General features: G+C 35.7%; 1 protein-coding gene across 2 annotated transcripts; it reads right to left on the bottom strand.

Annotated features, from left to right (window-relative positions):
- Nucleotides 1–301: 301 nt before the first annotated feature.
- LOC136233682 (DEAD-box ATP-dependent RNA helicase 5) lies at nucleotides 302–6,960 on the bottom strand. Of its 2 annotated transcripts, XM_066023396.1 has the most exons (14): nucleotides 6,787–6,960; nucleotides 4,306–4,832; nucleotides 4,072–4,196; nucleotides 3,756–3,863; nucleotides 3,366–3,446; nucleotides 3,019–3,097; nucleotides 2,216–2,301; nucleotides 2,084–2,140; nucleotides 1,933–2,000; nucleotides 1,405–1,473; nucleotides 1,182–1,275; nucleotides 786–950; nucleotides 620–712; nucleotides 302–504 (listed from the first exon to the last, which is right to left on the bottom strand). In XM_066023396.1, exons 2-14 carry the CDS (start codon nucleotides 4,814–4,816, stop codon nucleotides 412–414), a joined length of 1,629 nt encoding a protein of 542 aa, XP_065879468.1. In that variant the 5' UTR covers nucleotides 4,817–4,832; nucleotides 6,787–6,960; the 3' UTR covers nucleotides 302–411. The 2 variants fall into 2 exon arrangements, with proteins under 2 accessions (XP_065879468.1, XP_065879467.1); XM_066023395.1 differs by lacking the exon at nucleotides 6,787–6,960 and having other exon boundaries at nucleotides 303–504; nucleotides 4,306–4,896.
- Between the last annotated feature and the right edge of the window lie 6,425 nt (nucleotides 6,961–13,385).

Here is a 13,385-nt window from a genome sequence, read left to right as displayed (position 1 = left end):
ATTATCAAAATGGATATAAAAGGTTTTGATTTCTTGAAACCCTAACATACAAATACATATATCATACATAATAAGTTAAACATGATTTTATTAGGGGACAATCGAGGATGGAGATACCTATACCCAGCCCCGATCATCGGGGATAAAAGTTTCACCGTACCCGCTCCATGGGGTTTTCTTTTTTCAGGAATTCCCCATCCCTAACAAGACAGATCCCTCACCGGAAATCCCCACACGTGTTTCTGTTCACTCCTATTATCAAGCTACGAATTTGATGAACTTGACAAGTATATAAATACCCAAAAATATATATTACTTAAAATTTTAACATTCTCAATACAATGGGGTAAAAAATCAATGATAAAACTATAGTTATTGCGTCAAAAAATTAAATAAATATTGATCGTTTAATTAATCTTCATCATCTGAGTTGAATACAATCTTCTTAGACTTTGGAGCGTCTGCAGATATTTCTCTGAAATGAGCCCCATAAAGCTTGGACTCCTGCATTTTTTATCAAACAATACAATGTAAAATGGAGTAGAAACACGAGTATTTGAGCATAAACTAAAACCCGCAAATCTGCATTGAAATGTTGCAAAAGAGAAAAAATGCTCACCTTCTTCTTCACATGAGTCCCAAATTTCAAAAGGTCAGTTGGCACGACTTGTCCAGCTTCGCGGAGAATGTTCACCAGCTCCCCGGAAAGTCCCTGAAATGTCATTGTTTATTGCTCGAAACATAACCAATGGCCCATTATTTATCAACTAAGGTTGAAGAATTACCTTGTTCTGTTGCGTGAAAAATGTATGGGCGACACCCTTCTTACCAGCCCGCCCAGTCCTCCCAATTCGGTGGACATAATCCTCTGTAGTAAGTGGAAAACTATAGTTGATCACTACCTCAACATCTGGAACATCCAATCCTCGAGCAGCAACATCAGTAGCTACCTGCAAATTTAAACATCCAAGTTCGTCTCACACATCTCACAAAAAAAAAAAAAAAAACAAGGTTCCATAAACTCAAGCAACTTCGAAATCAAGAAGCCATCACTTTCCCTAAAAGCATCTAAGATGCTTACCCAGCAATTTGCCCTCTTCATAATAAACAAATGAAAAAGAAAAGATGACGGGGATACACAAAACCTCAAACAATTCTGAATTATTTAATTTTCAATATACCATCAAAGGACAGCTGCCCTCCTTGAACAATGATAGTGCCTTCGTTCGATGATTTTGTGCTTTATTTCCATGTATGGCAACAACCTTCCAGCCACTAGAACAATAAAACGAAGAAAAAGAGGGGAAACAAAGAGGGAAGGCGAATCAGCAAGTTAAAATCATCAAAAAGCTTCGGAACTGTAATTTTCAACAGACTACATAACACAACATTATTTTAACATACTTATTTCTCAGCATCCCTTCAAGACGCTCAGCTTCCTTCTGATACAAGGCAAAAACTAACACTCTATTCCTGATGCCACAAAACCGATACAAAAATGAGATGCAGCAAGCAAAGTTAAGAAGTTTGAAGAAACCTACGAGAACTCAAAGCATGTTTAGCTGTAAAACAGAATTGGACTTGGGAACCAAATAAAACATAAAACATAATATAATGACAAGTGTTTGGTACGAAAAGTGTCAGCTAATTGAATCAAGTGACAGCTTAAAAGCAAAATGTCAGCAAACACCGACTCAAGTATTTCCTAGCAGCTTACTTCTTAAACTGCCTATACAATAGTCCTTCATAACATGATTTTCGAGACCATAACCACAAATGCAGAAATGTATTACACCGAAAAAAAAATCCACAATAAGTCGCACGTTCAAAGAAGAACTCCACAGGACATACAAGTATAGAACTACAATAATCCAATAACACACGCTAGCCAACTCCAAACAAGAATACACATTTTTTTAAAAAAAAAAGTACCTCTGAGATTCATGATATTTTTCCAGCAAAGCAAGTAAACGTTTATCCCGCAAATGTTCCTCCAGGACCTATATTTGTCATGCCATCAGAGATAATAGATATGAAAAGCTAAAATATTACAAACATCCCCTGATTGGAAAGGAAACCAAACCTCAACAATTTGCATGACATCATGGTTGGCAGCCGTATCCTCTGAACCAACAACCACCTAAAACAAGTTTATTGATTTTACAAAGGTCATAGAGAACAGAAACAAAAAAGAATTATTTATATACATCCACACCTTAATGGGATTAGCATCCATATACTCCTCAGCTAGGTTATGAACATCTAGAGGCCATGTAGCACTGAACATTATCATTTGTCGAGCTGTACAGGTTGAATGATCTAAATCAATATCAGAAAAGGATGCATTCTGTCTTTTTTGACATCAATGAATCGGATAACTTGAATTCAAAAGCATCAGCACAGAGATGATAAGAAAATCCAAAATTAAAACATTAGACTCCCACATGATGTACCTAATGAGATTTAGTTAGCTGTTAGCTCCATAAAGTATCCATCATGTCCTTTTTTAAATCCAAAATTATTCATAAAAAGTTTGAAGCATTTTTTCCAAATTTATTGCTTCTTAACTGTAAAATAGAGTACCCCTAACTGATTAACCATTCAACTGAGGAAGTTATTAGAGGAAGACCCAAATTGACAGAGGAAATGTTAAGCAATATGCCTACCAGTTGATTCTTTTCTTTTCCTTTTTTTTTTTTTTATGTAAGCATGAAAAGAATTTGCCTAATGCTTTTGGTTTCTTCATGCAGAAATGTGCCAAAAGGATGTGGTAGACCATATTACACTCCACAAGAGCATTGATAATAACGCATCTCGGACAACCCATTTCAAAAAACACTAAGTTTCTGCAACAGAATTCATACATTGTTCACAGAAAAGCAGTATATCTAATTGACAAGTATATACCTGGTGCAAACATAAAACGAATGAAACTCAAACTGTCTCAATCAAGATATAAATAAAAAGCAATTGAAAGAACGGGAAAAGAAAGTAAGACGGCAATAACAGCTCACTGACCAGAACATGTGTTGCTCAATATAGAGCGGACTTCCTGTCTAAATCCCATGTCAAGCATTCTGTCTGCTTCATCAAGAACCTAGAGAAATTAATGTCAATGGATGCTGCTAGTAAAGGGAAAAAAAAGTGCAAGATTTTTATGTTCGAAATGACTAGTGCAGAACATTTTAATGCATTAAATATATATAAATTGCAGTAAATTTCAATTTAATGAAAATTTGAAGCAAATTAAAGGAACAAATGCTCTTCCCCAATTGGTAAGGGTCTACTGCATCTGCATGATCATCAAACAGAATGCAAATGACAAGATAATTTACTAAAACGTCATGAAGCAATAGTTAACTCACCACAAAAGAGACCTCCGATAGGTGGCATACATTCATTTCAATCAGATCCCTCAAACGCCCAGGGGTTGCAATGACTATATCCTGGGTGCATAAGAAAATCATATAGTCATTATACATTGACTATATCCTGGGTGCACAAGGGTCATAATAGTATCAAAAAGACCACATGGAATCTCGGAAGCAAATACACCCTAGAAAATAAAAATTGCTGACTCTTTGAACAGTAATTCCTATCCAGACCCATTCTAAACCATGTGATGAAAAAGAAAACTATCGTTCCAAGTGAATCAAAATGAAACCTTTTATACTACTATAGGAATATATACCACCAATATAAAATGAATAAACTAAGCCACATAAAATTAGGAAGAAATAGTAGAGATATCCTACAACACCAGACTTCAGGGCAGATATTTGTGGTCCCTTAGGAGTTCCTCCATACACACAAACTGATTTCACGCCACAAGACTCCCCAGCATCACACACCACAACTGATATCTGTAACAAAATACATGAAGTATGAAGAGAATAATCAAAACATGTACAATGTGATACGAACTGTATTATTATGGAGCAAATTGGGGGCAAAAAGATAAAAGGGAAGCAGTAATTCAATGCACTGTCAGCAAAACAATATTCTAATAAGAACTTTGTTAATTCTAATGTAATCTGCTTTCGTTATCAGTAATCACTTGAAAGAACTTACTTGATCAGCCAATTCTCTGGTAGGCGCAAGCACAAGGCAAAGGGGATTCCCTCTCTTTTTCGATCCCCCTTTACGCTTACTCAATACATGCATAACTGCAGGTATCCCGTATGCCAAAGTCTTGCCTAATGACAAAAGTAAAATAAGCAAACGACACAAAAAGCAACACATAATTAGAATTAAAGGAAAATGGCAGAATCTTCTTAGTAAAAAAAAAAAAAAAAAACAAATTACCTGACCCAGTCTTTGCAATGCCGATAAAATCACGGCCATCCAACAAAAAAGGCCAAGCATGTGCCTGAATTGGAGAAGGATTTTTGAAATCCTTGCAACATTTCAAAACAGTATCCGGCAGCTTGGAATCAGCAAAGGATTTTATCGGGGCATATTTTGCATCTTGCGCATCCTTTCCAGTTACTACGATTCTCTCATCATCACCTTCTTTAGAATCGAGTTGCTTAGATTCATGGTTTTCACCTTCTTTTTTACCGTTACTTTCTTCTTCTTCTTCTTGCTGGTGTGTTACATGACCTTTCTTTTTCTTCTTTTTTTCTTTCTTAGGACCTTCTTGAACTTGTTCAAACTTCCTCTTCGAAGTTAGTTCTTCTTGTCCATTGGATTCAGATTCTCTGTGCTTATTCTTCTTCTTCTTGTTCTTCTTCTTATCAGCTATATCTACCTTTGAGGCCTCCTGTTCCGCAAGTTGTTCGGCAGTAAGAGGGGTTTCTTCGAGCTTTTTAGGCATGGCGGCAAACAGAAAACTGAAACACAAAAACCCCAAAGTTAAGAAATGACGAGAGGGTTTTAGGTTATCAGAAAGAGGGGTTTTTTTAGGCGTAATAAATAAATAAATAAAATGTATATTAATTATATATATTTTAAAAGGGAAAATTACAAAACTATGTCAAATGGAAGATCCATTTACATATTTAACTCATTTACTCAACTTACTACATATCTAGACTGTTTTATGTGACTTTCACATAATACCCTAAATATTTACGCGCGTCTGTCTTTCTCCCGTCTGACTTCGCAGAGGTTAGCATATATGCGAAATCTGCGAAGCCTGCGAAGCTAATATGCGAAGCAAATGTTTGGTTTAGTTGATGATTTTAATTAGCATATGCGAAGTCTGCGAAGCTAATGTTTGGTTTAGTTGATGATTTTAGTTAGCATATGCGAAGCCTGCGAAGCAAATGTTTGGTTTAGTTGATGATTTTAGTTAGCATATGCGAAGCCTGCGAAGCAAATGTTTGGTTTAGTTGATGATTTTAGTTAGCATATGCGAAGCCTGCGAATGGAATGTCTGGTTTAGTTAAACAAAAAATGGCAAACAACAACGGATTCTAACATTAAAATCTCTGAAGCACGGACACGGCTCCAACCTCACGTATCCGGTGTCCGATACGGTTCCGACACGGAAACGGCCGGACACGCCAGGGACACCGTGTCGGGGCCGTTTCCGTAATATCGGAAAATTGGACACGCGTATCAGTGAAGGATACGCGTGTCCCAGGAAAAAAAACTCCGATTAATCGCTACTGTAGAAGACAATGGCGGAGGAATTTTTTGGAGAAAAGGGAGGGGGTAAGACTTACGCGTTATTTCCTGGGTCATCGATCGATTCTTATTTCCTGTCCTGGGTCATCGATCGATTCTTATTCCTCAGATATTTGAAGAGCCAGAAACTTATTGTCGATTCTTATTTCCTGGGAATTAAAGCCATTAATACAAAAAATCATATATAAAAATATATTTTTAATATTTATAAATGTGCCCCAATATTTTTATTATTTACACGTGTCCCCCACGTATCCGTGTCCTGTGTTTTATAGAAATGGCGTTTCCCGTATCCGTGTTCGTGTCGGATACCGTGTCGCGTGTCCGTGTCCGGGCAACATAGATTAAAATCATAACATTATCAAAATTTACAACAAGATTGTGGAGAATATCGGAGATGAAAGCCAAAGAAAATGAAGAATATCGATCGCTGAACGGAGAAACTGAGAAAACTGAGAGAACAGAGAACCAATAGAACCAGAAAATTGAGAGAACAACCACAACTTGAAGAGGGAGACCAGAAAACCAGCAGTAAATCGCAATAGTAGAAAGAGAGCCGTAATACCAGAAAAAAAATCAAGAACAGTCGAACCAGGAACCACTGAAGCAGATGAAGAATATATGGCAGTGATATAAAAGAAACGATCGTTGTCTTAGTCGAGAATGGAGAAAGAGGTGAGGAAAACGTGTTGAAGATCTTGCAGGTTAGATCCATGTGGAAGGAGGAGGAGGAGCCATTTTGGGTGAAGTCACAAAAATCGTGAATTTGGAAGAGAAAGGGGAAGGAGAAGATGAAAGATTGGGGTATTATGGGAAAGTCACATAAAACAGTCTAGATATGTAGTAAGTTGAGTAAATGGGTTAAATATGTAAATGGGTCTTCCATTTGACCTAGTTTTGTAATTTTCCCATTTTAAAATTATATTTATATATAAAATAATTATAATAAGCCTATTTCAAAAAGGCAAATTTCAGAAAAGTAGGCAAAGCTATAACAACAAAAGCATTTAGAGTTTCATCAACAGCAGAGGCAGCATTTCCATAATCAAAAAAAGGCAAAGCTTTAACAACCAAATAAAAAAATTCCATCTGAATCTATCTTTAACAAATTCAACTTAAACTATCCAGAAAAGGCAAAGCTTTAGTGATACAAACCTGGAAATCAGTTAAACCTGAGGCAACGGCGGAGGCCGGCGGAGGAAACGGCGGGCGCAGGCGGCAGAAAGAGGTTGAAATAAGTCAGGCGACTGATGGAGAAGAAGAATCGCAGTCAGGCGGCTGTATGGGGGAGATGGAGAAGAAGAATCGTTTTCTGCAGTAAATTAGTCCAAAAGTAACTTCTGTAAATTAGTTTTTTTTTTGTTTTTTTTTATTAAGTTTTGATTTAGTTAATATTTTGTACAAATGCATTACGTGTAAATATTTTATTTTATTAAAAAAATGGAGCATAATAATTCGAATAACATTTCGTTTTATAGGACATAAATTTTGTAAATTCCTGTATAAAAAACAGTAGAACAGTGAGCTTTTATTATAAATAATATAATCATTGATATAGTCGAAAATACTGCATATTGATATGCAATTAAAATAAATTATTTTATTTATTATATACATGTTTATATTTGTATCTATTTAATAATTATGCTTACCCAAAATACTTTTTCACCGTCATTAATGTAAGAATAATAACTGTTGGTTGGTCTTTTGTGGAAATTGATATTTCATCAAGATCTATGGCTACCTTCCCCAATAACGTGGCTCTGATAATTTTTTCTCTATAATTAAACAGCCAAATATGAATATATATTTATTTATATAAAAATAAGAAACGTTAAATTAAATTACCAAAATTTTAATTATAGATCGTACTCATAATTCATCAACTTGAATTCTACTTTCTTTTATTTCTTTTCATTAACATCAATATCAGTGATCGAGCTTTTTGTTGTGATTCTTCCAATAACATCTTAACATCATAAGTTCAATTAAAACTAATATTTACTTTGAAACTGAATTTAATCCTAAAGCTATATTTGAAATATCTCACTAGTTAAAACTAAATAATTTTGACACCTATCAATAAGCTTTTAAAAGTAACAAACTCAAACTTTTGTAGAACAATTTTGCAATCAATCTCGCCAACTTGTGTTACTTTAGTTGTTTGAAGAAAGACAATCTTATTCTCATTAGAAATATGTCTGTAGTTTTGTAAAGCTGGTATAATTTTGAAGTTCTCAATAACATGAATTTTGTCTTTATATAATTTGCTTCGAAATTTGTCCAGTTGGGCTATACGGACACTTTCATAAATGGTGCTTCCCTGTTTTGCAAGAAAATTTTGTTGGATTTTCCATAATTTATATCAAGTTAGAATATGGTCCTAGTATATTATATACTTGCATAGTTTGATAAATTAAAAGAATAAATCTTATTGGTCAGTTTACGAAAGGTATGATCAATCATCATGATTGATTAACGAAAAGGTACATCAAATCCTATTGATTCGTTAAAAAAAAGAAATGCACCTTATGGATGAAGAGATACCTTGATGGAAGGTATATCTAAAGAACACAAATCAGAATTGGTCCTCTCTCTAACCTATCTAAAGTTATTTTTTCTCAATCTAGAAAGTATGTCAAGTTTAAAGGGTTAAATGAGAGAAACAAAACTCTCGGTGATTTTCGAAGAACTCAATTGTTATCATCATATATGAAGATACGTGTGTGTTTGTGAAAATCATCTTACTCAAACATCTAAATAAATAATGTTTATCTAATCTTATGATAAAATGTAAACATTTCTAACATGTGGTATCAGAGCCTGGTTTTTAAATGAATGATTGATGAATTGACATATTTTTCGCTGCTATCGTTAACCACGAATAATTGTTCATAATCAGGTTAATAATTAATGGTTAATATGTAATCATAATCAAGCTTTGTTCATATGTTTGAGTGAAGTGAAACTAATACCAAAATGTAATATTACTTTTAATTTGATATCTATATTAAGTTTAATTTATTAATCATTAAAGTGACCAAATTAGAAAGGTTTTATAGATATCACGTTAAAATAATTTTAATTACTCATGTTTGTGTGAGGCTTATAATTGAGATCATATTATGATAGGGTTAATACACATATTTGCCTTTGTGTTTTCTCGAAAAAACAAATATGCCCTTGTATCAAATAAACCCACTAAAATCTCCATGTACTTTCCACAAACCTATAAATATACTCTAAACTAACAGAAGTATGATTTGGCACAAACGGTGTGCCACGTGTGACGCCACATCCCTATTTTCATAACTAGATAATTTTAAAAATATACCTGCGTGGCAACTATGTATATGAAGGGTTAAATTGAAAACCCATTCGTCTCTTATTTCATTATTTCGACCTTCAGTTCACTGAACCCATACAAAAAGAACCCTTCATCTTCTTCTTTCTCTCGATTGAAGTACGATCTTCCTCCTTTTATTGCTCTAGATTGAGAAAAACAAAGGGCAAAGCCCTAGTATCGCTAACTTTCTAACGAGTGGAGAACGCCTGTGAAGATGAAACACGCGATTGAAATTTAGATCGATTTGGAGTGGAGAACGCAAAAAGGTAAGTCTTCAACTTCTTCTTTCTATCAATTTGATTTATGGGTTGACAACATGCAATATCAATATATGGGTATGGGTATGGGTTTTCTGTACGTGTTTTATGGATATGTGTATGGGTGGTTAGATGGGTATGTGTTTGTGAATGTTGTCGAAATGTATCTGTTATTGTCAATCTCTTTATTTGTTATCCTGAATAATTTTGTTCTCATCATAATTTTCTGAATTTTTTAACCTGAATTTTGTTCTTATCGTCAATTTCTGAATTTTTTATCCTGAATTTTATTCTTGATTCGCCGCTTTGTTTGATTGATGGAATTTTGTGAATTATCCTTTGAACAAGAGAATCTTATTGTTGTTATGTGTTATTGTTGTTATTGCTTATGAGTTGTTGTTGTTATTGCTTATGAGTTGTTGCTGTTATTGCTTATGAGTTATTGCTTAGAATGTTGTCACTGTTATTGCTTATGATTTATTGCTTGGAATGTTGTTGCTGTTATTCCTTATGAGTTATTGCTTAGAATGTTGTTGCTGTTATTGCTTATGAGTTATTGCTTAGAATGTTGTTGTTGTTATGTGTTGCTGCTGAACTTGACAATGTGACCTTTTTTTGGAACTTTGTGAATATTTGGTCACACTTACAATGTGACTTATTTTGAAACTTTGTGAATATTTTGGTATTTGTAAGGAATGAAAGTGCATATTTACAGGTCCACTTTTTAATTATTGAGTATGTTCGTGTTGTGTGGAAGAAAAGTTTGGGAGTGAATTGTTTGTAATAAAAGGCATCACATGTACATGGTTTAGTGTCAATTAAAGGTATATGGTTTAGTAACAATTACAGGTCTCAATGACAGGTTTTCTGTAATGCAAATAATAGGTCCGTGTAATGCAAATTATAGGTCCATTACAAAACAATAGTACAAATTATATATCAAATTTTGTTTAAACCAATAGTGCAATCAAATTTTGTAAATTATATGTCCCAAGGACACTAGTTCATTATATAACTACAATGATTACAAAATGCCAAAATACATAACCAAGTGATACGAAACTACAATCTCATACAAAATAACTTAGTCCTAAGTTAAAATCTCATACTAATCTCGTGGGATTACAAAACAACATTAAGTTATAATCGAATGTTTACATCTAATCACTTCATTTGAATAACATGTACATGAGTAAATGCCAAGTGATGATAAGCAATGCAATTAACATGTTCTTCATTTTGTTCGCACCCTTTAACCCTGTATCCAATTCATGATTCCTATCAAGTTGAGTTTGGATAAGGGACTGCCAGTATAATGAATCGTCTTTGGACGTGTATTCTCCATCTGTCCTCAACATGTGATTTTCCTCCTTCAAGTGCTTGATCTGTTGATGGAGCTCATCAATCACACTTTTTGCTCTAACCGGTAGCTTCTCGTCATGCCAGTCAAAGTAACCACACCCTTTGTCCTGTAAAATTAATAACATTAATAAAGTTGAGTCTGAACCATACGACAAAAAATGCTTCTCAAACTAATATAACCAATACTCAACCAAATCCAAGTAACCTTCAATTTCACATTTTCAGAATTCAAACAATAATCCCACAATTCATACTCAAGCAATACTCAAACTAATAATCCCCACAATTCACATTTTCAGAATTCAAACAATAATCCCACAATTCACATTTTAAGAATTCATACTCAACTAATACTCAAACTAATAATCCCACAATTTACATTTTCAGAATTCACATTTTCAGAATTCAAACAATAATCCCACAATTCACATTTTAAGAATTCATACTCAACTAATACTCAAACTAATAATCCCACAATTTACATTTTCAGAATTCACATTTTCAGAATTCAAACAATAATCCCACAATTCACATTTTCAGAATTCAAACAATAATCAATTCATACTCAACCAATACTCGAACTAATAATCCTACAATTCAAATAATAAACTTTCAATTTCAGAATGTATATCAGAACAAAACCCTAATAATTCTTAAATCCCTAAATTGAAAACAGAATAAACATACTTTAAATTTAGGGCAAGCATAAAACACTTCCTGGGTTCTCGTTACTCCAACTCGTCCATCTGGGTGCCTTCAATTTACAGTAGCAAAATTTTGGGGGATCATCGTACATATTTTCCATCCTTCTATGGTGCATAGAATGCAAAGAACCAATAGAACTTTCACTTGTCATCTTCAAATATGAAGAGCACGGAAAAGAAATTGTTCCCTAACCCTTTCTCTTTCAAGAACACGAACCAGTATCCCCTAACCCTTTCTCTTTGAGATCGACAAGGAGGAAGAAGATGGTTTTTCCCAAAATCGCGAAATTGTACAGCAAAAGGAGAAAAAATTCTCTTTTATAGGGTTGATTTGCCAACATGGATTTTTTTAATGTGTTGGCAACTGACGTGGAGGCACGTGGCATCACACGTGGCACACCGTTTGTGCTAAATCACACTTCTGTTAGTTTATGGTATATCTGTAGGTTTGTGGAAAGTATAGGGAGATTTTAGTGGGTTTATTTGATACAAGTGCATATTTGTTTTTCCGAGAAAACGCAAGGGCAAATATGTATATGATAACATTAGGATATTATCATAAGGACCAAAAGGGGTAATTACCTTAAGATATGCCACGTAGCAAAGGAAGCCGTCTGGCGGATCATCCTAGATCAGCTCTAAGAGATCCGTCGGCGGATCTCTTAGGCGAATCTCTCCATTTACCTAGATAACGGCTGGCCGCCGTCTCGGCCATAAATGATTATTAAATGAATCATTAAATAGTCTCAAACCGCCATTAAATGAGCATTAATGGAGGCTTTCTAGTTACCTAGGGGTTACGAATTCCTCAACTATATATAGCCTACCTTTCCATGCTATCAAGGTACACTTACTTTTATATTCTCTAAGCTTCGTCAATATAGTTTATTCTCCCTATATTCTACTGACTTTGGCATCGGAGTGTCCCCGGCCGATCCCAACGGCGCCTCACAGGGACGTGATCCGATCAGAAGTTTCTCTTGTGTTATCAATTGGTGCGGTGATCGTGGAATCCTTGATCAAATAAAGGATTTTTTCGTTCACAGTGAAACATCATGACCGATGAAGGACCAAATCCCTCCTCTGGGATTGAATCACCGATAATTACACCATCTAGTGCTGGACGCATAAGCACAACTGCTCCTACAATAAATATTGATGGAAATATGCCCACTGCCTCTTTCATCGATATGTGTGTTCAGGATATTGAGGCACGATATGGGCTTGAGATAGGGAACCGCCTACGGGCATCCATGACTATCCCTCCGCGTTGGAGTACAATATCTACGACATCTGTCTCATCCTTACCTCCTTTAAACTTTGGTCTGGGACTGGGTGCCCATGGCTCTTCATTCCTTCAAGCTCATAATATTGATTCCATAATAACCACTACGGCACCAGGTGACGGACGACAGGTTAACAGGGAGTTATTTCCTGGCGAGGGAAGTCGAAGGAATGATACGGTCCCTCCTGGCGGATCGGGGGTTCCAAGGTTTAGTCTCGATGGACCAAATGTACCCAGGCGTCCGCGGACAAATTCGTCTCTTGGCGGATTCAAGGAGCCCATGCGTAAAAAGCATAAAAAGAATAAAAATAAGCGAGCAGGATCCCCACGCCGTGGCAGATCTCCTCCATCTACTGGTCGTAGAGGAAGTAAAAGGCCAGAAATAACATCTCATATAGGTGGACCACCACCGCATCCATCTTCGGGAACTGTTGGACACACCTCGTCAGGAGGCCAGCAAGGAGGAAATGGTCCAACTCCACCAGGCAGAGGAGGTAGTGGAGGAGATGGGGGAGGAAGGGGAGGGAACGGACGTGGTAATGCAAGAAGACATTCGCCATCAGATCCATCGTCTGAGTCAAGTTCTTCTTCTTCTTCTTCTGCAAGTAGATCGCCACGAAGGGGTCGCCCCAGGGCGGATCCGAAGAATTTTGATGATAGGGTGAGGGCCCTAGTACTCCAAATGAACGAAGAAAATGCTAGGCATAATCCATTCGCCAATAGGGATTCGCCTTTTGCAGCCTGGATCGAGGCAGAGGAAACCGACAGAGCTTTCAAGATTCCCAACCTTGCGATATACA

This window comes from Euphorbia lathyris, chromosome 6 (assembly GCF_963576675.1).
Source record: "Euphorbia lathyris chromosome 6, ddEupLath1.1, whole genome shotgun sequence".
NCBI classification, from domain to species: domain Eukaryota; kingdom Viridiplantae; phylum Streptophyta; class Magnoliopsida; order Malpighiales; family Euphorbiaceae; genus Euphorbia; species Euphorbia lathyris.
This window is presented reverse-complemented; position numbering and strand designations above follow the sequence as displayed.

What these genes read in the sequence shown, in the direction of transcription:
- LOC136233682 (XM_066023396.1), bottom strand. Translation starts at nt 4,816, where the DNA reads ATGCCTAAAAAGCTCGAAGAAACCCCTCTTACTGCCGAACAACTTGCG. An exon ending in GAAGGGATGCTGAGAAATAA is followed by an intron (nt 1,276 to 1,404) that starts GTATGTTAAAAT and finishes TTATTGTTCTAG; the next exon opens with TGGCTGGAAGGTTGTTGCCA. An exon ending in TTTTCACGCAACAGAACAAG is followed by an intron (nt 713 to 785) that starts GTAATTCTTCAA and finishes ATGACATTTCAG; the next exon opens with GGACTTTCCGGGGAGCTGGT.